Source organism: Canis aureus, chromosome 13 (genome assembly GCF_053574225.1).
Source record: "Canis aureus isolate CA01 chromosome 13, VMU_Caureus_v.1.0, whole genome shotgun sequence".
NCBI classification, from domain to species: domain Eukaryota; kingdom Metazoa; phylum Chordata; class Mammalia; order Carnivora; family Canidae; genus Canis; species Canis aureus.
The window spans coordinates 9,369,598-9,397,153 of NC_135623.1; the positions used below are offsets into that span (position 1 = coordinate 9,369,598).

The following is a 27,556-nucleotide window of genomic DNA, read 5'->3' on the forward strand; positions in this document are numbered from 1 at the left end:
ATATTTGTCTTGGTGACTAGGGTTGCTTTCCTAACCAGAAAAAGTAAAAATTGAGACAAGTCACCTTTCAGAATAGCTAGTGGCCAGGCAAGTAACTGGGACCACTGTTAGTTTTCAAACTCACAAGACTGCTTCTTATAGATGTTAAGATCTTAGCAATAAAAAATTTTGAGAATAATGCAAAATTCAGAATAACAAAGGAAGTGGAGACTTATATATGCTCAGAGATAAAAAGGAGTTCTACCAAAATATATGTGCGAAAAAAATCTATCCTATTTGAAAAGAACAAAATTATCCTATTTGAAAAGAAAACCAGTAAAACCTCATTATGAAGAGAAAAGGGTAAGGAATATCTACTATCTAAAATTATTATGAAGAGAAAAGGGTAAGGAATATCTACTATCTAAAATTCATCAACTAGAGGTGCCTGGGTGGCTCAGTCAGTTAAGTGTCTGCCTTTGGCTCATTGGGTTCTCTGCTGAATAGGGAGCCTGCTTCATCCACTCACTCTGCCTGCCGTTACCCTGCTTGTGCTCTCTGTCAAAAAAATAAAATAAAATAAAATTCATCAACTGGCTAGAAGTTCAAAGTCAGGCAAATCTGATAAAGTGAGAAGTTGAGAATTAAAGTCTCTCAAATAATTTTTTTATAGATTTATTTATTTTAGAGGGAGAGGTGCAGAGAGAGACGGAGAGAGAGAATCTCAAGCAGAGTGAAGATTTCTGCTAAGCACCACCTCGGGGAGGGGGGGGGCCTCAACCTCATGGCCCCAATATCATAACCTGAGTCAAAATCACGAGTTAAGTGCTTAACCAACTGAGCCACTCGGGCACCCCTTAAGTAATTTTTAAAAAATAAACCAGAATGTTTAGGGCTTGATTTATTCCAAACTAAGTATTTCAAGCTATAGTTATTTTAAATCCAAATAATCATGACCAAAAAAGGGTCATTTTTATCATGTATTTTTTGTTTTTATACATACTTACACAATTACAATTAAATAATTTAAAACTGCCATTACCCACCCAAACATATAAACTTGACTAAATGAAACTAAAACAGTATATTACTTATGACAATGCCATGATGCCATCCATTCAAATCTGCACACTGGAAAACTGAAACCACCAATAAATAGTAACTCAGAGCCTGCTGGATCATATAAATAGTGCTAGGAAGGACAAATGCTTCTTCATTACTACAATGATGATTTTAAAAGATAAATAGCCATTAATTTTAAAAGATGAATAGCCATTAAAAGATATATTGAAAATGATTCTATTGTACAGATGCTTCCAGTATTCAGATAATTTATTGCACCCTCAAACTAGCCCGATCCATACCTCAAAAGTCAAAAAATTACATACAAATTCAAACAGTCTGGAAAGGACATTTAGTTCTATTAATAGTGGGAAACACAGGGCACCTGGATGGTTCAGTTGGTTAAGTATCTGCTATGGGCTCAGGTCATGATCCCAGGGTCCGGAGATAGAGCCCCCACACACCCCTCCCCCAGCCTCCCCTTGCCCCACATCTCAGCTCCCTGCTCAGTGGTGAGTCTCCTCCTCCCTCTTCCTCCTTGTGCTCCTTCTCTTGCTCATTCTCTCTCTCAAAGTCTTAAAAAAAAAAAGTGGGAAACATATTTTGGCAGAGAGCTAGCTACCAAGCAGGAACTTTAAATTACACTGTGTTATGGCATTGCAGAAAGCTTGTGGAATCTAGCTAGTATGTCACACTGATATCTGGAATTTAGGCATTTTGGAAATGAGGCAAAGAAAACTTCGTGCAATTAAGGAGTGACCATCCTTAAAGATGGCTCCTACAAATATAGTGGTTGATTCTCATGACTACTTTTTTTTTTTTTTTTAACTTTTTATTTCTGACAAAGTTGGGTTAAATAAAACACATATGGATATCTGGTCTTTGACAGGTACTGAGAATAACATTCACGTTGTCCCTGATATATCATAGTCTAGGCTGAGAAAGAACAAGCAAGAAATTACATCTGAGGAAACACAAATGTGCAATATATAAGATTTAAATTCAGATCCAAGAAAGCAACAATCATCTAGCAAATACTTGTTGAAAGCTCTGTGTGGAAGTTTAAGTTTCACCTGTATTAACTCTATTTTAAAAGTAGTAAAAAAAAAAATAAATAAAAGTAGTAAAAATAAGATAAAAACAGAGATGGAGGCAAACCATAAGAGACTCTAACTACAGGGAATAAACTGAGGGTTGCTGGAAGGGAGGCGGGTGACAGGATGGAATAATTCATGATGGACATTAAGGAAGGCACAATGTGTTATATACAACTGATGAATCACTAAATTCTACCCCTAAAACTAATAATATACTATAAGTTAATTAACTTGAATTTAAGTAAAGCCATAATATATAAAAAATAAAAGTAGCAATACTAATTACACATCTATGTGTATACTGTCCCATTCAAAAATGGTTATCTTTCTCATTTGCCTGACTACTCTATTACCACTGCAGACATCTATAGGAAACTCATTCCTCCAGTACAACTTTGATTTTTGCAGAGAACCAAAACTCTTTTGGGGCCAGGATTAATGAATAAGTTAAGCGATATACCTTTTGTTGATAAAAAAAAAAGTGGCGACTGCTATAAAGTATTATGACATGTTTTATTGTGGTTTGTAAATATCTCTGAAGATTTCTAAGAAAATAAACTGTTTTGGGTGATAGTTACATAGTTTATATACCTCAAGTATTATCTTCTGTAGTGATCACATTCAAGAATGAGACTTCTGGGACACCTGGGTGGCTCCACAGTTGAGTGACTGCCTTTGGCCCAGGGCATGATCCTGGAGTCCTGGGATAGAGTCCCATGTTAGGCTCCCTGTAAGGAGCCTGCTTCTCCCTCTGTCTGTGTCTCTGCCTCTCTCTCTCTCTCTCTCTCTGTGTGTGTCTCTCATGAATAAATAAATAAAATCTTAAAAAAAAAAAGTGACTGCTTTTTTTCAGATTCCAACTCTGTCACAGTTTTACAAACATGTTACAAAAACTACCACTTAAAATTTTTTTTCTCTTCTCCACAAATATTCCATATAGCCCACTATTTTCAACACAGGAAATTTCTACCACAACAAAAGAATCTATCCTACCTATTTGAAAAGAATTCCTGAGTTTCATTTTCCTTAAATTCACTGTTTTACATTATAGTTATTCTAAGCAAACACGTATGAAAACAACAAAAGGGTAAAAAAAAAAAAAAAGTCTCCAAATTTGAAAATTGTAGATCCTGTTTCTCTATGAATTGCCTGGAAGTAGCTCACTTTTAACAAAGTGTGATGTGACTTAATATTTTCTTTCATCTACTCATTATAGCTCCTCAGGAGGCCAACAAGAGGGAAATCCCTCTTAATCCCTTCCTGTTGCAGGGGAGCAGCATTAATCCCAGAGCCACTAATATCCTTGGAAGGGCTATAATGTGGCTGAGTGAAGAAAGAAAGAAAAAAAAGTTATAGGTCATTCTAAAAGGGAAGCGTTATCAGGAATATTAAAAGAACTGTGTAACTATAGTTTTACAATTACTTTGTAATCAAGAAAAATCTCAAACAACCTAAACTTATAGCTAAAGGAGCTAGAAAAAGAAAAACAGAGCCCAAAGCCAGAAGACAGAAGAAAATAAAAACGATTAGAGAAGAAATAAATGAAATAGAAACTAAAGAAAACAGATCAATGAAACCAGGAGCTGGTTCTTTAAAAAGATAACAAAACTGATAAACCTTTAGCCAGACTAAGAAAAAAAAAAAGTGCAAATAAATAAATCCGAATTTAAAGAGGAGAAATAACTGACATCACAGATATACAAAGGATTATAAAAGAGTATTATGAAAAATTATACGCCAGTAAATTTGACAACCTGGAAGAAATGGATAAATTCCTAGAAACATATAACCTTCTAAACTGAATCAGGAAGAAATAGAGAGTTTGAATAGACCAACATTAGTTGGTAGCAGTGAAACTGAATCAGTAATCAAAAAAGTCCCAAAAGTCCAAGACCAGATGATTTAACAAGTGAATTCTGAAAAACATTTCGAGAATAGTTAATATCTATTCTTCTCAAACTATTCCAAAAATAGAAGAGGATGGAAAGATTACAAATCCATTGTACAAGGCCAGCATCACCCCAATACCAAAACCAGGTAAAGACACTACACAAAAGGGAAAATTTAAGACAGTATCTCTTATGAACACGGATGCAAATATCCTCAATAAAATATTAGCAAACCAAATCTAACAATATATTAAAAAAAACTACTCATCATGATCAAGTGGTATGTATTCCAGGGATGCAGTCACAAATCGATCAACGTGGTATGTCACATAAACAAGTGGAAGGATAAACCATACAATCCTCTCAAAGCAGAAGCAGAAAAAGGATGTGACAAAGTACAACATCCATTCATGATAAACATTCTCAAGGAAGTAGGTTTTGTGGGAATATACCTCAACATAATAAAGACCATATATGAAAAACCCAGAGTGAACATCATACTTGATGGTGAAAAACAACTTTTCCTCTAAGATCAGGAGCAAGACAAGGATGTCCACTCTCACCACCTTTTTTTTTTTTAAAGATTTATTTATTTATTTATGATAGACATAGAGAGGGAGAGAGGGGCAGAGACACAGGCAGAGGGAGAAGCAGGCTCCATGCCGGGAGCCTGACGCGGAACTCAATCCCGGGACTTCAGGATTGCACCCTGGGCCAAAGGCAGGCGCCAAACCGCTGAGCCACCCAGGGATCCCCCACTCTCACCACCTTTTTTTTTTTTTTTTTTTACTCTCACCACTTTTATTCAACACAGTACTGGGAGTTCTAGCCACAGCAATCAGACAACAAAAGAAATAAAAGGCGTCAAATCATTAAGGAAGAAGTAAAACTTTCACTATTTACAGATGACAGGATACTATATATAGAAAACCCTAAAGATGCCACTAAAAAACTAGAACTGAGCAATGAACTCAGTAAATTCACAGGACACAAAATTAATATACAGCAATCTGTTACATTTCTATGCATTAATAAAGCAGTGGAAGGGGGGTGCCCGGTTGGCTCAGTCAGTTAAGCGTCACAACTCTTGGTTTCAGCTCAGGTCATGATCTTGCAGTTAAGAGATCAATCCCCACATTGGGCTCTGTGCTCAGCACGGAGTCTGCTTCAGATTCTCTCTCCCTCTCTCCCCTACTTGTGCTCTCTCTCTCAAAAAAATAAATAAAATCCTAAAAAAAAAAAAAAATAGTGGAAAGAAAAATTAAGAAAACAATCCCATTTAACTCGTGCACCAAAAATAATAAAATAACTAGGAATAAACTTAACCAAGGAAGTAAAAGACCATTACTCTTGTTAAAATATCTACACTACCTGGGGCACGTTGGTGGCTCAGTCAATGCGTGACTCGATGTTGGCTCAGGTCAGGATCTCAGGGTTCTGAGACTGAGCTCTGTGTTGAGCTCCATGCTTGGCATGCAGCCTGTTTTGGATTCTCTGTCCTTCTCCCTCTGCACTCCCCATTCCCCTCCCACTCTCTTAAAAAAAAAAAAGTCCACCCTACCCAAAGCAATCCACACATTCAATGCAATCCCTATCAAAATACCGACAGCATTTTTCACAGAACTAGAACAAACAATCCTAAGATTTGCATGAAACCGCAAAAAGACCCCAGATAGCTAAAGCAGTCTTGAAAAAGAACAAAGCTAGAGGTATTACAATCTCAGATTTCAAGATCGTATTACAAAACTATAGTAATCAAATCAAAACTGTATAATACTGGCACAAAAACCGACACACAGATCAATTCAATGAACACAATAAAGAATCCAGAAATAATCCCATACTTTTATGGTCAATTAATCTACAGTGAAGGAGACAAGAATATATATACAATTGGAAAAAGACAATCTCTTCAACAAAGGGTGTTGAGAAAACCAGACAGGACCACTTTCTTGGACCATACACAAAAATAAACTCAGAATTATATTAAAAGACCTAAAAGTGAAACCTGAAACCATAAAATTCCTAGAAGCAAACAAAGGCAGTAATCTCTTTGATATCAGTCATAGAAACATTTTTCTAGATATGTCTCCTTTGGCAAGGAAAACAAAAGCAAAATTAAAACTATTCAAACTATACCAAAGTAAAAAGCTTTTGCACAGTAAAGGAAACCATCAACAAAATGAAAAGACAAGCTACTGATGGGAGAGATATTTGTAAATGATGTATCTCACAGGGGTTAATACCCAAAAACATATAAAAAAATTATACAATGGAATAGACACAAAAACAAACAATTCAATTTAAAAATGGGCAGAGGACACAAAAAGACATTTTTCCAAAGATATACAGATGACCAACAGACATATGAAAAGATGGTCAACATCAATAATCATTAGGGAAATGCAAATCAAAACTGCAATGAGGGGATCCTCATTGGCTCAGTTGAGCTTTGGACTCCTTTTTTTTTTTTTTTTTTTAAAGATTTTATTTATTTATTGATGAGAGACACACACAGAGAGGCAGAGACACAGGCAGAGGGAGGAGAAGCAGGCTCCATGCAAGGAGGATGTGGGACTCGATCCAGGGAATCCAGGATTAGGCCCTGAGCCAAAGGCAGATGCTCAACTGCTTGAGCCACTCAGGCATCTGGAGCTTTGGACTCTTGATTTTGGCTCAGGTCCTGAGATGGAGCCCTCTATCAGGCTATCACTGGGTGTGAGCCTGCTTAAGATTCTCTTCCCCCCCCCCCGCCCCTCCCCCAATTCATTCTCTCTAAAACAAACTTTCACGGATCTTATTTATTTATTTATTTATTTATTTATTTATGTATTTATTTATTTATTTATTTGCAGGGGGGGGCGGAGAGAGAGAGATAATGACAGGGCAGGGGCAGAGGGAGAGGAAGAAGCAGACTCCTTGCTAAGCAGAGAGCCTGACGCAGGGCTCGATCCCAGGATCCTGGGATCATGACCTGAGCCGAGGCAGATGCTTAACCAACTGAGCCAGCCAGGTGCCCCCCTTAAAAACAAAACAAAACCAGTAACAAAAACCCCAAAAAACCACAATAAGATACCACCTCACACTTGTCAGAATGGCCAATATAAAAAAATTAAAGAAATAACCAGCATGAGCCAGGATGTAGAGAAAAAGGAAACCTCATGCACTGTTGGTAGGAATGCAGGCTGGTGCAACCACTCTGGAAAACAATATGGAGGTTCCTCAAAAAATTAAAAATAGAATTACCATATGATCCAGTAGTTCCATTACTGGGAATTCACCCAAAAACCACAAAAACACTTCAAAAAGATATATGCACCCCTATGTTTATTACAGCATTATTTACAAGAGCCAAGATATGGAGGCAGCCCAAGTATCAACATAATCAACAGATGAATGGATAAAAAGATACTACACACACACACACACCCCTTAGTCATAAAGAGATTTTGCCATTTGTAACAAACATGGATGGATCTAGAGGGTACCATATTAAGTGAAATAAGTCAGGCAGAGAAAGACAAATACCATATGATTTAATTCATTTGTGGAATTTAAGAAACAAAGCAAATAAAAAAAAGAGACAAATGAAAAAACTCTTAAAAACAGGACAAACGACAAACCGGTGGTTACTAGAGGGGAGGTGGGTGGGGAGATAAGTGAAATAGGTGAAAGGGATTAAAAGCACACTTATTGTAATGAGCACTAAGTAATGTACAGAAATGTTGAATCATATGTTGTACATCTGAAACAAAACAAAAAACTGTAATCTACAAACATCCCATATGTGATTTAATACATTTCTTAGTCCTGAAAATCTAGCTATCACTAGCAGATACTTTTTCATTATAAGCAAAGAAATTAACGGTCACAAGAAAAATTTAAATTGGGGTTTGCTTCTCAAGAAACACATCTGTTTTCTAAAGCTAAAATCTCTAATCTGTAATGTATGAAAAAAACCCTCAATTTAATGATCAAAACCCTCATTGCTACATAATTCTTTCTATTTATATCACCTATTTTTTATTTTCCTTACAAAATGTCCATAATGAGTATTACAAAATATATTTAACTCTCTATTCCACTATCTACTTTCTTATAGGAGATATAACTCTGGACTAGTGGACCCAGTGGTAGAAGGCTACAATCTGAATTCTGGTGCCTGTGCCAAGAAAACCACCATAGGAGAAGAAAAGTACTGGATTAGCAGTCCAAAACCCTGGATGTGAATCCAGTTCTATCACTTTAGCCTTAGGATCCTGGGCAATCACAAAACTTCCTCTGGACCTCCACTGCCTCATCTGCACAATGACAATTATGAGAGTTGGGTGAGATGATTGATAGTACATAAATAATATTTCTATATAAAATAATAAAAAGAAATATAGTGGTATATAATGCTAATAATAATAAAATTGTACTAATACACACAGATCCTCCAAAAAGAGATTGATGAAGGTTAAAGTAAACAAAGGGCTTTACTGGGTTTTAAAATGCTCATTTTCAACTTTAAACCATCCTAAGGTTCTAAAATGCTCAAGGTTCCTCTTATCAAGATCATGCAAATCCAACTTTTTCTTTGAATTAAAGCTCATCAGAGATTTACCTCCGCCTTGAAACTTTTCTTAAACATACAGTGAGAGCACCTTTCTTTAATATCCTATAGCATTATCCGTATTACTAATCTGATACTCATTTACAGTCTTACATTCTGGGTTTCCTGTGTACCAAGTCTGCCTCTTTGTACTAAATAGATTCCATACAGTTAGAATGAAAGAACAGTGGGTTACACTTATTGTTTCCTTTTTTAGCAACTAAGTACTCTGTAGGCAAACAAGATATAAACTGAATTAAAACCAAATTGTGTAATTCTGCTATATAGTACCAAAGTTGCAAGAGATTCTTATTCAAATGGATATCCTTCTCTAGGGCAAAGTTGACCTAGAAACCTATATTATTAGTGGGTTTCCAAACAAGAGGGGGAAAAAACTATCAGAGGATACATTAAGTGTAAAAGAAAACGACCTAACACCAATTTGTTTCATGTTGCTATAATTTTATCCTCAAAGATATATCTTAAATTTAACAGACAATCCTCTATAGGATGATCAAGAAGAGCTCAAACTTTTTACCTTCTCTTTATTTCTGGACTCTTCTGGAAAATATCAAACCAATAATATTTTTAATTAAATGGTTTAGCTTCTAAGCAAGATTTAATTCACATGTCATCAGGCTTTAAATTTGAAACAAACCAATGTTTACATAAACTCTAAATGCCATACTCTGTACTAAACAAATAAGGAGAATAAAAAGTAAATATACTTACCAAGAACAATATACACTTGCAGTTTGGAGTTGCTGGGTAAGGTAAGTCGTACAAAGAACAAATGCTGTGTTATCCTGACCCTCAGATTCCAGATTACATATGATGTCTAGTATTTCCTTGCAGTCGACCTTTGCAATCTATCAAAAATGAGAAGATGGAGTCAAAAAGAAAATGGTGACTTTCCTACATATTTTGTTATGTAATATGAAGCTTCTTTTAACTTTTTAGGTATTTATTTATTCATTCATGCATGCATTCATGAGAGAGAGAGAGAGAGAGAGAGACAGAGGGGCAGAGACATAGGCAGAGAAGGAGGCCTCCCACGGGGAGCCCAATGTGGGACTCAATCCTGGAACTCCAGGATCACACTCAACCGGTGAGCCACCCAGGTGTCCCTAACATTTTCTATTTTGATAACTGATGAAGCAATTAGAAGGATTTAATTTTTTTCTATTAACTCATGGCCAACTGTTCTGGAATATTTCATATAAGAAAATATTAAAGAGAGTAGACACTGTAAGGAAGTCCCCCTCTAGTCCCAAGGCAGATAAAAACATTTTTGTACAGTTAAAAAAAAATTATTCATGGGGCACCTGGCTGGCTCAGTCAGTACAGCATTCCAACTTGATCTCAGCGTTGTGAGTTCAAGCCCCACACTGGGCGTGGAATCTAATTTAAAAAAATTATTCATGAATACCGCCACCATATAAATGAAATAACTTCAGATTATTTTCACCTGAAGCACCATCTTTTTTTTTTTTTTTTTTTTTTTTTTTTTTTTTTAAGATTTTGTTTTTAAGTAATCTCCACATTCAACATAGGGCTCAAACTCATGATCCCAAAATCAAGAGTTGCATACTCCTCCAACTGAGCCAACAGGTACTCCTATTTCTTTTTCAATTTTATTCAAGTCACTCTAGTTACAGATAGAAAAACACAAAGTTTATCCTCACTGCCAGTAAAGCTAAAGGAGGCGGGATGAGAAACTGTTAAATTCAAATACTGTAGTAACTTATCACTTTTTCATAGAGTTAAGGAAAAAAAAAATCTTTGGTATAAGTGAGTTTTCAAACAACTAAAACACTTAGATATATATCTTTTTCATTTATATTATTTATAGAAATCTTAAAACTACCTCTGGGCAAATCAAGAATTTTCTGGGGCTTAGTTATTTTACATACTAATAAAACGGGGAAAAGACCTCAAAAGATCCTTTCTCAACTGTGTTTTATCATTCCTTATCTTAATAAAGAAGATGAAGAATAATCTTTGTCATTTGTCTATGTGTTAGCATTATAAATCTTAATTATGCCAGACACTAAATGTATAAAACAATGTTAAATTTCAGGATAAATGAAGCATATGTCAGGGCAAATAAGGTATATAAGAGCTCATCTCTTCCAAAGTGCTATACAGTTCCAATAGGTGGTTTCTAAGTCTCTTAATTTTAGTCAGACCCTCAGAAAGGCTTCTTTCAAAGTTTAGATCAAATACCATTTTCTCATAGAATCATTTTACTTCTAAGATCATGTCAGAATATTCATCAAAAACTCTATTCCCATCAATTAAAAAACTAAAAAACAACTCCTCCAAAAGTCAACTATACTTCAATTTTAAAAAAGGACAAACCCACATACAAAAACTGTACTCTTAATTCTTCCTTTGTAACATCCATCACAATTGCTATTCAATCATTAGATGAAGAACTTACTAGGATCTGTCTTCTCTACTATAATGTAAAATGAATGAGGTCGGGCTATGTATATACCTTGTTCAAAACTCAGCACCTAACAGTGTCTGCAACACATAAAAAAAGTAAATGCTGATGAATGGAGTAAATGAATCAAATTTAATCAGGGTAAAATGTTCGTGTTTACAAAGTGAAACGCATACAATTGTGTTTTCTAATGTTTTCAAAGACAATGCAATGAAATAATAAGCAGTGTGGTACAGTGATTAAAAGTAAATATTTTATTTTTTAAAAGATTTTATTTATTTATTCATGAGAGATGGGGGGGGCGAGAGAGAGAGAGAGAGAGGCAGAGACACAACACAGGCAGAGGGAGAAGCAGACCCCATGCAGAGGGCCCGATGTGGGACTTGATCCGCATTCTGGGATCATGCCCTGAGCAGAAGGCAGACACCCAACCACTGAGCCACTCAGGAGTCCCTAAGAGTAATTATTTTATTTTTTAAGTAATTATTTTAAAACCAGATTGTATATTCTCTTCCCAGCTCTATAGCTGCTAGCTGTGTGACCCTGGATACATCACATAACTTCTCAGTAATTCAATGTATCAGTTTCCTATCTATAAAATGGAAATAATAGAACCCCCCTCATGGAGTTATTATAAGAAGTTACTATATTTTTTTTAAGTTTTTTTTTTAATTTTTATTTATTTATGATAGTCACAGAGAGAGAGAGAGAGAGAGAGGCAGAGACACAGGCAGAGGGAGAAGCAGGCTCCATGCACCAGGAGTCCGACGTGGGATTCGATCCCGGGTCTCCAGGACCACGCCCTGGGCCAAAGGCAGGAGCTAAACTGCTGCGCCACCCAGGGATCCCCAGAAGTTACTATATTTTAGTACATCATAGTGACTCTAGTTAGTAATCTGAAAGCTGTTACGAGAGTATATCATAAAAGTTCTCATGAAAAGAAAAAAAATTTGTGACCATGAATGATGACAGACATCAACTAAAATTATTTTCGTTACCATTAGACAACATATAAAACATCAAATTTTATGCTGTACACCTGAAATAATATAATGTTAATATGTCAATTATACATCAATAAAAAATGTGATATCTGTGCCTATTAGAGCTAAGTCTTAAAAAATAAGTTCTAACAGGGATTGGCTAATAGGGATCAAGTTAGAAGAGCTATTAAAAACTGTTTTCAGGGCAGCCCCGGTGGCGTGGTGGTTTAGCGCTGCCTACAACCCAGGGCGTGATCCTGGAGACCCTGGATCGAGTCCCACATCGGGCTCTCTGCACGGAGCCTGCTTCCCCCTCTGCCTATGTCTCTGCCTCTCATTCTCTCTCTGTGTCTCTATGAATAAATACATAAAAAATCTTTAAAAAAATAAATAAAAATAAAAATAAAAACTGTTTTCAGGACAGCCCATGTGTCTCAGCGGTTTACCACCGCCTTTGGCCCAGGGCCTGATCCGGGGGACCTGGGGTTGAGTCCCGCGTTGGGCTCCCTGTGTGAAGCCTGCTTCTCCCTCTGCCTATGTCTCTGCCTCTCTCTCTCTCTCTCTCTCTCCCTGTCTTTCATTAATAAATAAATAAATAAATAAATAAATAAATAAATAAATAAATAAAATCTTTAAAAAAGAAGAAAACTGTTTTCATGGGGACACCGGGGTGGCTCAGCAGTTGAGCATCTTCCTTTGGCTCAGGGCACGATCCTGGTGTGGGGATCAAGTCCCATATCAAGCTCCTCGCAGGGAGCCTCTTCTCCCTCTGCCTAGGTTTCTGCCTCTCTCTGTGTCCCTCGTGAATAAATAAATAAAATCTTTAAATAAAACTGTGTTTATGAAATATGTAAATTTTAAAAATAGGAAATAGGAAAAGTCATTCCAAAAGATCACTCTCAGATGCGAGACCACACTTGATGCAAATTTATATTTAAGGAGTACTGGGAGGTAAAGTTAAGTTGTTAAAACCTAAAACATAATTAAAATAAATTTTCAGCTAAGAGAAAAAAGACCTCATCATATTTAATGAAGATGGAATTTTACTGATGCCCTAAACAATCATGTCCTCATTCATAGCTCAATGAATCAGAAGGGTCATCCAGAGACAAAAGCCATAGGGCATTTAAAATCTAAGTGACTAAGGGACCAAAATGAGAATTCTACAGCAAGTGAAAACAGCTGTTCCAGAGCAGCTACTATCCAGGTGTGTTCAAGCTCCTGTCTAAAACCAAGAATTATTCATGAGAGACACACAGAGACAGAAAGAGAGCGGCAGAGACACAGGCAGAGAAGCAGGCTCTACGCAGGAAGCCCGATGTGGGACTCGATCCTGGGACTCCAGGATCATGCCCTGAGCCGAAGGCAGGCGCTAAACAGCTGAGCCACCCAGGGTTCCCTGTCAACTTGCATTTCTAGAACATTTTTTATCTGTTTCAAGTAACTTGAATGAGATAATTGTATTATCTCATTTTATCAACATGATAAATAGTAAGATCGACAAGGCAGGCAATATTTCTATTCACAAGTAAAAGATGAGCCTAAGAAGAGACTGTTTCTCGTCTCCAGTCAACTGTGGCTAATAATCAGAAGTAACAGTAAACTAAATGAAAACTGAATCTCACTTCATTTTATTCCTACAGGGAAGCCCTTACATTTTAAAGGGGTATAATTCAGAGGTATAGGAGCTTTCACCTTGGAACCAGTGTCAAGAAAAACTGGACAAAAGTGAAGTAAACTAGAAATAGAGATTTCAAGTCAAAATTTCCTAACCTAAAATGATGGGGGGAGGAGGAAATGATATGAAAAATCCATATTAGTAGTTTATAAGGCATATATATATATTATTTCCATTTATTACAAATATTCTACAGATGAACACTGCTAGTGTATTATAAACCTGTTTGTTTAGGTCTTTTTACAGCCCTCCTCCCCTTGCATGCTGAGCCGATCCTCCCCATCCTTCAACATTCAGTGGAAACTTCTTTCATCATGAAGTCTCCTTTATAGATTATTCTAATGTCCAAGATCTCCTGTCTTGCTGTGAATTCACAGCATCTTACCAACATTTTTTTTTTTTAAGATTTAGTTATTTATTCAGAGAAAGAGAGAGAGGCAGAGACACAGGCAGAGGGAGAAGCAGGCTCCATGCAGAGAGCCCGACGTGGGACTCGATCCCGGGTCTCCAGGATCACACCCCGGGCTGCAAGCGGCGCTAAACCACTGCGCCACCGGGGCTGCCCTCTTATCAACATTTTTAATTGGGCTTTTATTTCACCTTGGGTCAACTTCTGAACTAGTAACTCATACTGGCCTTTTTATTTATTACTTTCCTGTTTTGAGGTTTTAACTTATGCTCTTCAACTAGACTATGAATTCTTTGAAGACAAGAGCACAGTCTTATAAATGATATCCAAAATCCTCTGTGCAAAAAATCCACAGGAAAAAAAAAAGCCACGTTAAAATTAAAATGTACGTATCTTTCAAAATCAGTGATGGGGATACAAGCCAACCTGATTTTTGCCTTCATGGAACTCATAGTTGAGTTACAGATAATAAATGAGGAAGCAGGTAATTGCTGAGAATTACAATGTATGTTAACTGCTACAATGGGGATGTAAGGAGTATTTTAAAACTACCTTTGGGGGCACCCGGGTGGTTCAGTCAGTTAAGCATCTGCCTTTGGCTCAGGTCATGATCTCAGTGTCCTGGGATGGAGCTCTGCATCAGGCTCCCTGTTCAGTAGGGAGTCTGCTTGGCCCTCTCCCTCTGTCCCCACCCCCACCCTTGCTCATGCTCCCTCTCTCAAATAAATAAAATCCTAAAAATAAAACAAACTACCTTTGGCAAGAAAAATCTAACCCAAACCTGGGAGCTCAAAAACAACTTCCTCGATGAAGTCACAAATAAGATGAGAATTAAAGAATGAGTAGAAATAAGCTATGGGAAAGGGTAAAATGAAATAAAATTGTTCCAGGAAGGAAGAAAAACACATTGCAAGAGCCAAAGGGTAAAAATGAGCATGATATTGGAGAAATAGAAATAAATTATTTCTGTAGAGCTAAAGGTAATACAGCACTAGTGTTGGAACATCATATCTAGTGAGTTCTTAAAGAGTGGACACTTTCTGCTCTTCTGGTATCTCAGTGTCTTCTGACACTACCACAGTGAATGCTGGTAACCATGCATGCTCCTGCACCAACCTAACCTCTACCAACTTCTCCTATCCTCAACTCTCTCCAATGTTATACATTTTCTAACAAATTTCAAATACTAGCATCCTTTTAGTTCATGTCTAATATTACGGTTTACCTGACATTTTAGAACTCAATTATATGCCTGATCGTGAAGTTTCTGAGAGGTCCGTAACATCTAAGCATGGTAACATACATACATTTTTATTATCCATTACTTCTATCTAAGTTACTATTGAGAAAACAGGACTAGCATACAGTGGGGTTTTGGTACAACCTTCCAGTTCAAGAACTCATTTGCCTCACACATACTTACTGATGCTACTAATACAGGGGCATCCTTCAATACTTTTTCACTTTCCTTTAAGTAATGAAAAAAATCTGATCATTCTTACAAATGAAGAAACTGGGGATGCCTGGGTGGCTCAGCGGTTGAGTGTCTGCCTTTGGCTCAGGGCTTAATCCTGGAGTTCTGGGATCAAGTCCCACATTGAGCTCCCTGCATGGAGCCTGCTTCTCCTTCTGCATGTGTCTCTGCCTCTCTGTGTGTCTCTCTTGAATAAATAAATAAAATCTTTAAAAATATAATAAAATAAAATTTATTAAAAAAAAAAAAACGAAGAAACAGAATTCTTCAATCTGTTACCTACTCTCCCTGATTCTAAATCCTTTAAAAGCTGATACCAATCTCATTTCATGCTTTTATCTCACTTAGTGCCTACTTTAGGATCTGTATGTGACAAGTAAGCATTCAGTTAACATTTTTAGTCAAAAAAATTATCAGTATTTTGCCCCAAACACCTGTATTTTCTTGAAACAGAGGAAAAAAGAATTATGATAAAGAAATAAAATAAGATGAAAAAAATAGAAAAATCCAGGTAAATTAAAATGATATACTTTTAAAATGCTTCATTAATAAGTATGGTATACTATTGGTCCCCAACCTTTTCTAAAAAATACCTTAAGACCACACACTAAAAACCATATATGCCATAAAATACTTTTCAGTTACCATAAATTAAAATGAGATTACTAACAAGTTTCTGAGGGCAGCCCCGGTGGCGCAGCGGTTTAGCGCCGCCTGCAGCCCAGGGCGTGATCCTGGAGACCCTGGATCGAGTCCCACGTCAGGCTCTCTGTATGATGCCTGCTTTTCCCTCTGCCTGTCTCTGCCTCTCCCTCTCTCTATGAATAAATAAAAATCTTGAAAAAAAAAAAAAGATAAAAAAAAAACAAGTTTCTGAGAATTTTTTTTTAAGATTTTATTTATTTGACAGAGAGTGAGTGAACCTGAGAGCACAAGCAGGGGGAACTACAGGCAGAGGGAGAGGGAGAAGCAGGCCCCTGCTCAGCAAGGAGCCTGATGTGGGGCTCAATCTGAGGACCCCAGGATCATGACCTGACTGAAGGCTGATGCTTAACCGACTAAGCTATGCAGGTGCCCCGCTTCTGAGAATTTCAATCAGTAACCAGGAAATACCTGCACTAGGTACTGAAAGAATTTTTTTGTTCTTAAATATGATTCATATCCCTGTGGTTTACATTCTATAATTAAGATGAGTCGGATAACATGCATCAAATGATTCTTTGTTTACTTTCCATCTTGCCTAGTAGAATATATGTTCCATCAGGGCACGAATTTCTTTTTATTCATCACTGTATCTTCAGTGCCTACAATGATACCAGGCACCTGGGGGAATATCAATAAATATTTGTTGGAATAAAAGATAACCACAAGATAAATAACATAGTGGCCACAGGATAAATAAGTGGAACAGACTTAAGACAAAAAATAACATGGACTAGAGTAAGCAAAGGTGGCTTTAAGGAAAATAGGTCTTTTTTTTTTTTTTTTTTTTTTTATTTTTTTTATGATAGTCACAGAGAGAGAGAGAGAGGCGCAGAGACACAGGCAGAGGGAGAAGCAGGCTCCATGCACCGGGAGCCCGATGTGGGACTCGATCCCGGGTCTCCAGGATTGCGCCCTGGGCCAAAGGCAGGCGCCGAACCGCTGCGCCACCCAGGGATCCCAGGAAAATAGGTCTTGGGGGGAGTATCAGGGTCTAGATACATTTGGGTGGGGATGGCTTAAAAAAAAACAATGTTGAGTGAAGTAAGTCAATCAGAGAAGGACAAACATTATATGGTCTCATTCATTTGGGGAATATAAAAAATAGTGAAAGGGAATAAAGGGGAAAGGAGAAAAAATAAGTGGGAAATATCAGAAAGAGAGACAGAACATTAAAGACTCCTAACTCTGGGAAATGAACTAGGGGTGGTAGAAGGGGAGGTAGGCGAGGGGTGGGGGTGACTGGGTGACGGGCACTGAGGTGGGCACTTGACGGGATGAGCACTGGGTGTTATTCTATATGTTGGCAAATTGAACACCAATAAAAAATAAATTTATTTAAAAAATAATAAAAATATTATGCAAATTTAAAAAATGGAAAAAAAAAACGATGCTAGAATGAGGAAGCTGATAAATGTGAGAGTAACTATGGCTTAGGAGGAGGGAAAAGGTTACAAGATAGAACTGTAAAGAATGATATCTACCACTAAAGCTAGCATTCAGTGAATGAAAGGTTGGATTTAAAAAAGTTAGAGATTTTGGACAGAGCTCAATCTGACATCAGAAGACATCCTAAATAAGGCCATACCCTAGAGTTGTGTAGTTTCATACTACACAAAGCTAAGGAAGTTAACGGAGGCTGAAATTCAGTCAGCTTGCCAAGCCCTAAGTTTTGGCATGAGGCTCTTCCTTACAGAAGGGAGACCTATGGAAGGCAACCATGTGAAAGAGAAGGTACTTTCTGCCAATTCCCATAAAGGTACCATATAGGCTAACAATAGCGGGAGACTGGAGGACATGTGATTGTTTTGTTTCTAAGGGTAGTCAATAAACATTTACTGAACTGAAAGGACAGTAAGCAGAGCCAGTCAAGAACTTAAAAGCACCTGAAAGACTAGTTAGGAACCTTCATTCTACACATTAAGCCTCCTCAAGATCGTAACTAGCTCCTCATATTCTTCTTATCAGAATCTACTCCCTAACAAAGTCTGATAAACTTAATGATACAAAAACATAAATCATGCTTAAGCATTGTTAATTGCATTTGTAATTGGAAGTATCAAAACGTTCAACATAAGGAATAAAGTGGCTAATGCTGGAAAACTCTGGGGGCAAAGATGAAAATGTATACCACCTTACCCCATGAATTTTATATCTAAAAAACCATATATATATATGTATATATAGGAATAAGGAGTGCTTTATCTCTGAGAATTCTAATAGGCCTTAGCATTGTGTCTCTATAAATTAGTTTTATGTTTGCTTCGGCCAGGGGATTCAGAGGTTACTAGCCAGGACCTTCTTTTTATTGCTTTTTTCTCAGTTTTATATGTATAAAAACCAAATATATATATTTACATACCTTCCTGCCAGTCCTGATGCTGAATAAGGAATAAAGAGTCAGACCTGACAAGAGTAAAGCCTGAAAGTTCTCTGATGGCAAAGCACTTAGAAATCCGGGTAAAATAGAAATGCTTTTTATTTTTTTTTAATTTTTTTAAAGATTTTATTTATTTATTCATGAGAATACACAGAGAGGAGAGAGAGAGAGGTAGAGACACAGGCAGAGGAAGAAGCAGGCTCCATGCAGGGAGCCTGATATGGGACTGATATGGGACTTGATCCCGGTCTCCAGGATCACGTCCCCGGCTGTAGGCGGTGCTAAACCGCTGAGCCACCGGGGCTGCCCTAGAAATGCTTTTTATAGAATGCACAGCCAAACATTCAAGAAATAAAATAAATCGCTAAAGGGAAAAAGTGTTTATTAAATGTGACTGGACAACTGCCCTAACTTGCTGGATCATTGTTAATTTCGCTAAGAAGCTTAAGTTTTACAACTCCTGGATGGGAGATGGTAAAGCTTGGACTGAGGCATAGGAAGGTGGCAGTGAGACCTTCTGCATAAAGTTATAACTCCTAAAGAACTAAAAACTGAGAGAAAGGGAGATGGCAATCTCAACCTGGATTCTGCTGGGATAAAAAAGTATTTGAGAATTTATAACCTGTCCTTGGCTATAACACTACTCTGTTGTCTAAAATCTTCAAACTGAGAAAAAAGAAAGAAAATAAAAATAAGGTCCTGGCTGGTAACCTCTGAATCACCTGGCAGAAGCAAACATAAAACAGATTTATAGAGACACATGCTAAGGCCTATTAGAATTCTTAGAAATAAAGCATTCCTTATTCCTACCCACGCACCCGAAACTGAGTTCACAATCCGAAACTATAAAAAGTATAAATACGCCAGTCATTCCAGAAAGTGCAACATACACAATAAGCAGCAGAACTAGACTCCCAAGAACTTGAGATAATAGAATTACAACACAACATGAAGACTGAACCCTAAACGTGGAATTAAAAAAAAAAAAAAAAAAAGGCAGAGGGGCGCCTGGGTGGCTCTGTCGGTTAAACATCAGACAGCTTAATTTCAGCTCAGTTCAGGATTTCAGGGTCATGGGATCAAGCCTAGCTTCGAGCTCTGCATGAGCATAGAGCCTGCTTGGGATTCTCTCTCCCTCTCCTTCTGCCTGTCCCCTCAGTGCATACTCACTCTCTCTTTTTGAGAGAGAGAGAAAAAAGAAAAAAGAAAGGCAGAGAGCAACATGAGTAATGAAGGGAGGGAGGGAGGGAGGAAAGGGAGGAACGGAAGGAGGAAGGAGGCATAAAATCACAAAATGATGCACCTGAAGTGCATATTGCTAAATGAAAGAAGTCAATCTGGAAAGGCTACATACTACATAATTCCAACCCTACGACATTCTGGAAAAGGCAAAACTGTAGAGGCAGTAAAAAGATTAGAGAATGCCAGGGGCTTGAGGGGAGAGGGTAAACGATGAAGAGGTGGAGCACAAGACATTTTTAGGGCAGTAAAACTATTCGGTATGATACTGTGATGCTAGACACATGTCATTATACGTTTGTCAAAACCCACAGAATGTTTAACATAACCAAGACTGAACCTTAATGGAAACTATAGATTTTATAGTTCACCAATTATAACAAATATAACACACTAATAGCAAGATGTTAATAGATAAAACTGGGAACTCTGTACTTTGCACTCAATTTTTCTTAAACTGCTTCTGCTTTTTATTTATTTTTTATTTTTGGTTTACCTAATGCCATTTTTAAAAAATTTTTATTTATTTATGATAGTCACACAGAGAGAGAGATAGAGAGAGAGGCAGAGACATAGGCAGAGGGAGAAGCAGGCTCCATGCACCGGAAGCCCAACGTGGGATTCGATCCCGGGTCTCCAGGATCACGCCCTGAGCCAAAGGCAGGCGCTAAACCGCTGCACCACCCAGGGATCCCCCTAATGCCATTTTTTAATTGGAGTTTGATTTGCCAACATATAGCATAACACCCAGTGGTCATCCCGTCAAGTACCTCCCTCAGTGCCTATCACCCAGTCACCTCATCCCCTCGCCCCTCGCCCACCTCCCCTTCCACCACCCCTTGTTCATTTCCCAGAGTTAGGAGTCTCTGAGGTTCTGTCTCCCTCTCTGATATTTCCCACTCATTTTCTCTCCTTTCCCCTTTATTCTCTTTCACTATTTTTTATATTCCCCGAATGAATGAAACCATATGTTTGTCCTTCTCTGCTGTTTCTGCTTTTTAAAAAAAAAAAGTCTATTCATTTAACAAAAAAACCTTTAAACATTTTAAAAACTGGATTCTTTTTTTTAAGATTTTATTTATTTATTCATGAGAGACACAGAGAGAGAGGCAGAGACACAGGCAGAGGGAGAAGCAGGCGCCATGCAGGGAGCCCGACTCAGGACTTGATCCCAGGTCTCCAGGACCACACCCTGGGCAGCAGGCTGCGCTAAATCACTGCACCACCAGGGCTGCCCTAAAACTGGATTCTTTTTATTGTTGATTTCTAAGAGTTCTTCATATATTCTAGACGAAAGGCTTTATAAAAAGCCTTATAAGTTTACAAATATTTTCTCCCACTCTGTGCATTAATTTTTCAGTTTCTTGATGTTCTTTCACAAAGCTGGATGAAATTTTATTTTTGTCACTTGTGTTTCGGTGTCAAATATAAAAAAACAATTACTTAATCCAAGGCCTTAAATACTTGTTCCTGTATTTCCTCCTAAGATGTTACATTTTTAGCTATTATATTTATAAAGTCTATGATTCATTTAGAGTTAATTTTTATATATAGTATTAGTGGTCAAACTTTATTCTTTTGCAAGTGGATATCCAGTTGTCCAAGACTCCTTAATTGAAAAGATTATTCTTCCCACTAATGAATTATCTTGAAATTCATATAAATGTATCATTTGACCATAAGTGTAATGGCTTATTTCCAGATTCTAGTCCATTGATCTTTCTGCCTATATTTTGCCAGCACCACACTGACTTGATTACTGTTACCTTTTAATGAAGTGTGAGTCCTTCAACTTTCTTTCTTTCTTTCTTTCTTTCTTTCTTTCTTTCTTTCTTTCTTTCTTTCTTTCTTTCTTTCTTTCTTTTTGAGAGAGAGAAAAGGGGCATGAGTGGGGTGGGTGTGGGGGGCAAAGGGAGAAGGAAAAAGAATCTTAAGCAGGATCCAGTGTGGAGCCCAATGTGGGGCTTGATCTCACTATCCTAAAATCATGACCTGAGCCAAAATCAAGAGTTGGATGCTTAACCAACTGAGCCATTCAAGTGCCCTTCCAACTCAGTTCTTTTACAAGATTGTTTTTGTTATCCTGGGTCCCTTAAATTTCCACAGGAATTTTAGGATCAGTCTCTCAATTATTCCAAAAGAGGAAGGTAGGATTTTGACAGAGATAGCATTGAATCTGTAGATCAATTTAGAGAATATTTCCATCTTAACAATACTAAGTCTTTTGATCCAAGAAAACAGGATGTTGATCCATTTATTTACTTTCTTTCAACAACATTTTATGTCTTCAGTGGATAAGTCTTACACATTCTAAAAACTTGTTCCTAAACATTTTATTCTTTATAATGCTATTGTCCATGAAATTGTTTCCTTAACTTCATTTTCGTGTTGTTTACTGTCATATGTATATAAATAAGTAACTTTTGTATACTGGTCTTACTAGGATTATTTATATACATGATAGTATGTTCATGAAAACAGAGACAGTTCCAATCTGGATGCTGGAACAGAGACAGTTCCAATCTGGATGCTTTCTCCCCTCCCTTTTCTTGCCTAATTGTCCTGGCTAAAACTTCCAGTACAATAGTGAATAGAAGCGGCAAAAGCACACATTCTTGTCTTGTCTCTCCTCTTAGGGGAAAACCACTGAATTTTTTATCATTAAATATGTCACCCATGGATTTTCAGATACCCTTTATCAGGCTGAGGAAGTTCCTTGCTATTCCTAATTTGTTTAGTGTTTTTAACGTGGTGTAGGACCTTGTTAAATGCTTTTTCTGCCTCTCTTTGATGAACATGTGGCTTTTGTCCTTTATTCTATTAACGTGGTGTATTACACTGACGGATTTAAGCCAACTTTGCATTCCTGTGATAAAACCTACTTGATCCGTGGCTTATTTGGGAAGATGTTTAATTTTTACATGTTTGTGAATTTCCCAAAAAAATTTTTTTTAAGATTTTTTATTTTATTTATTCATGAGAGGCACAGAGAGAGAGACAGAGACACAGGCAGAGAGAGAAGCAGGCTCCATGCAGGGAGCCCGACGTGGGACTTGATCCCAGGTCTCCAGGATCACGCCCCAGGCTAAACCTAAACCGCTGGGCCACTGGGGCTGCCCTCCCAAATTTCCTTTTTTTGTTTTAATAATAAATTTATTTTTTATTGGTTTTCAATTTGCCAACATACAGAATAACACCCAGTGCTCATCCCGTCAAGTGCCCCCCTCAGTGCCCGTCACCCATTCACCCCCAGCCCTGCCCTTCTCCCTGATTTCTGATTTCATTCCACTGTGACTGAAGAACATAGTGTATTATTTCAGTTCTTTTAAAGTTTTCAAGATTTTATATGTGGTGTAATATATATTCTTTCCCAGAGAATCATCCCTGTGATTTGAGAAAAACGTATAATCTGCTGCTGTTGGGTACTCTATAGATGTCTGCTAGGCCTAGTTGGTTTAGTGTTGTTCAAGCCTCCATTTCTTTGTTGTCTAGTTGGTTTGTCCATTAATTAAAAGTAGGGTATTAAAGTCTCCAACTATTATATTTGAATTGTCTATTTCCCCTTTCAATTTTGTCAGCTCATATATATTTTTGGGCTTGGTTGTTCCTCAGATTGGATAATCTCAATTAACCTCTTTCACTCAAAGTTTGTGGATTCCTTCTTCTGCTAATTCAAATGTGATGTTGAACCTCTTTAACAATTTAATCTCTCTAGCAATTATTGTACTTTCCCACTCTAGATTTTTTTTGGTTTTTATAATTTGAATTTATTTCTTTATTCACTACTTGTTGAGACACTGTTCTCATATTCTCCCTTAATTTTCTATTTTTAAAAATATTTTATTTATTTGAGAGAGAGAGAGCAAGAACAAGGGCAGAGAGAGAAGCAGACTCTCTGCTGAGCAGGGAGCCCACTTTTGGGCTTGATCCCAGGACTCTGGAATCATGACCTGAGCTGAAGGCAGATGGTTAACTGACTGAGCCACTTGGGCACCCTTCTCTTAATTTTTTAGACATGGTTCCTTTGGTTTTTTGAATACATAGTTGATCTTCATTATTCACAGATTCTACAATCACAAATTTGACTATGTGCTTAAATTTATTTTTGATTCTCAAAGTCATGATGCTTTCATAGTCATTCATAAACATGCAAAGAGTGGTGAAAAATTTGAGTCCTCTGGTGTACACACTATATAGTGGCACTTTTTTACATTTTTGTGCTTTTCATTGGGATTTTGCTGTTTAAAATAGCCCACCAGTGTCGTGAAGTGCTGTTTAGTGCTAAGTGCAAGAGGCTTTGATGTGCCTCATGGAGAAAATACATGTGTTAGATAAGCTTCATTCAGGCTTGAGTTACCATGCTGCTGGTTGTGAGTTCAATGTTAAGAAATCAACAACATATCCTAAAATAAGGTGTCTAACAGAAGCACGCATAGAATAAAGTTATGTATTGTTCAGTTGACAAAAATGTCATGACCAGAGCCTTGCAGGAACCTAACCACATATTTCCCCTTATAGGAATGGTTTCAGTATTTGGTAATTTGGTGTTTGCAATCACTATATAGAACATAACTACCACAAGTGACAAAATTGACTATATTTGTAATAGCTGATTTATAATTTTTTGTCTAGTAAATCCAATACCTGGGTGTACTTAGGAAAAGTTTCTACTGGCTACTATTTTCCCTTTGTATGGCCTATCATGTTTCTTTACATGGTAAGTGGATATTTTAAGTAATATGTTGTGGCAACTATGGATATCAGATTCTTCCACCTTTTTAGGGTTTGTTATTAATACTATTTGGTTATTGACTTTCTGAGAATAATTCTGTAAATAAAATCTGTATTCTTTGTCATGTGTGGCCACTGGAGTCTCGGCTTGGTTAGCTTAATGGTCAGCTTACAAGTTCAACATATTCAAGAGATTTACTTAACTGAATAATTCTCTGCTTTTGCCAAGTGGCTCTGTGTGTTGGGGCATACTTTCACTATTTCAGGAAGCAGCTTAAAATTCTCTCTTGCTTTTCATTTCCTACTTGTGCAGAGCCTAAAGGTATATAAAAAGTGGGGATCCCTGGGTGGCGCAGCGGTTTGGCGCCTGCCTTTGGCCCAGGGCGTGATCCTGAAGACCCGGGATCGAATCCCACGTCGGGCTCCCGGTGCATGGAGCCTGCTTCTCCCTCTGCCTGTGTCTCTGCCTCTCTCTCTCTCTCTGTGACTATTATAAATAAATAAAAATTAAAAAAAAAAAAGGTATATAAAAAGTGAGGGATTAGGGCTATCCTGGGTCAATCCTCATCAGACACACAGCCCTGTACATGCATGTTACTTTACAGAATTCTAGGAATGTATCAGAGCTTTTCAAAATCCCCTATGGACATCCCATATCCAGTTTTTCTCTTTTTTAATCTTTTTGGCCAATTTCTTATTAGCCTGACTGGTAATGCCTCCTCAATTGTCACGTTAAACAATTACCACTGATTGTTTCTGATAAATACACTGAGGATAGAGCTTTTGGCATTGTGAGCTGTGAGTCAAATAAAGAAGTCTTGAGGGGGACGCCTGGGCAGTTCAGCAGTTGAGTGTCTGCCTTTGGCTAGGGTGCAATCCCAGAGCCCCAGGATCGAGTCCCACATTGGGTCTCCTGCATGGAGCCTCCTTCACCCTCCGCCTGTGTCTGCCTGTCTCTCTCTGTGTCTCCCATGAATGAATAAATAAAATCTTAAAGAAGAAGAAGACGACAAATCTTGAGAATGGAGCTTTTCAGAAAAGTTGCCAGAAAAATCAAATAGTGACAATTCTCTGGGGATAGGCTTTTGCAGAATTCCAAAATCCATTCTGCTTCCTCAGTTGGCTGCTAGGCTGCTGGTTTTCACGACTGTAATTTTGTTTTGTTTTTTTAATTTAATTAATTTATTTATTTATGATAGTCACATATGGGGGGGGGGGCAGAGACATAGGCAGAGGGAGAAGCAGGCTCCATGCACCGGGAGCCTGATGTGGGATTCGATCCCGGGTCTCCAGGATTGCGCCCTGGGCCAAAGGCAGGCGCCAAACTGCTGCGCCACCCAGGGATCCACGACTGTAGTTTTTAGGCTGTTTTCAAGGTTACTGTGAAGCCAGGGAGAAGCTGGGAAGTAGTGCAAGCTGAATGCCACCGACTTCACTGTTCTTAGTGAGACTCATCTGTTTTGCTTGAATAAAACCTTCTTGAGTTGTACTAAGCCTTTATTAACTTCTGGGGTTCTGAAAAATTTAATCTTATTCACTCTCTGGTTATAAATGCTGATAACTTGGATCTCTAAATTTCCAACTCAGATCTCTCTCCTTCAGTCTCACAGTGTGTGAATTCTGTTTGCTGTTCCTCTCCCTTGTGTCTTGTTCATCTTTGTATCCCTAGTGCCTAACAGAGTCTTCCAATGAAAACATGTTAAATGACTGGAAAATATGCCTATACTATTTCTTACAATAATATGCGAATCTAAAATGATCTTAAAACAAAATGTCAGGATGCCTGGGTAGCTCAGTGGTTGAGCATCTGCTTTCAGCTCAGGGCGTGATCCTGGGTCCTGGGATCGAGTGCTGCATTGGGCTCCCTGTGGGGAGTCAGCTTCTCCCTCTGCCTATGTCTCTGCCTGTGTGTGTCTCTCATGAATAAATAAATACAATCTTAAAAAAAAAAAGCCTACTTTTTTTTTTTTTTTTTTTTTTTTTTTAAGATTTACTTATTTGAGAGAGTGAGTGTGAGCATGCACAAGCATGGGTGGGGAGGGGCAGAGGGAAAAAGAATCTTAAACTCTGTGCTGAGCATGGACCCAGACTCAGGGCTCAATCTCATGACCCTGATATCACGACCTGAGCCGAAACCAAGAGTTGGATGTTTAATCAACTGTGCCACCCAGGTGCCCCAATATCTACTTGTATCTTAAAAAGAAAAGAAAAAAGATAACCTTGGATATTGTAGGAAATGAACTGTGGGGACAAGAGCAGATGCAATTAGAAGACTTTCATAATAAACAGCCAATTAAACACCAACGGTATATATAACCGGTAGCCAAATGGCATAAGAGAAGGTGAGCAGAGGCAGCGTATGTGGCTCATTTTCACAATTAGGCTACCAAGGTGAACTAGTATTCTGGTCAGTGCCATTGTTGAAATATTTTATCATTTTTTTCCTCTAGACTAGCAGTTTTCAATCTAGTATTTTCCTGATCAGTTCTGAGGCATAATGCAAATAATCTGTTCCTCATAACAGACTTTTAAAACTGGGGCACCTGGAAAGATATCTCTTCAAAGCTACTTACAAGAACTCTGCCTCAAGAGAGAAAATATTTATTAGGCAAATCCTCAATTCTTCATACAGCCTTTTGACCTTTAATCTATTTTTTGAGTGTACCATTCATTTCCCATATAATGCAGTAAAATTATTTAGATTTTAATTTTTAATTTAATCATGCACTCTGTTATTATTCCTTGTTCAGGATCCATCTTAATCTTGATTTTTATTTAAACTACACCTGGAATTTCTATGCTCCTGTTTACTTTTTCTTCTACTCCCAAACAGAATTCCCAATGGATCCTGTTTAAATGTATTTGCTCTGTTTATCATCTACACCTAGTG

The 27,556-nt window shown here is 37.6% G+C and overlaps 1 protein-coding gene across 1 annotated transcript in view; it reads right to left on the minus strand.

Moving 5' to 3' along the window:
- RLF (RLF zinc finger) overlaps window positions 1-27,556 on the minus strand; it is a 91,669-nt gene that overhangs the window by 11,153 nt on the left and 52,960 nt on the right. The window contains exon 6 of the mRNA XM_077844570.1: window positions 9,354-9,490. Within this exon, the coding sequence (XP_077700696.1) occupies window positions 9,354-9,490 (137 nt within the window). The remainder of the gene's footprint in view (window positions 1-9,353; window positions 9,491-27,556) is intronic.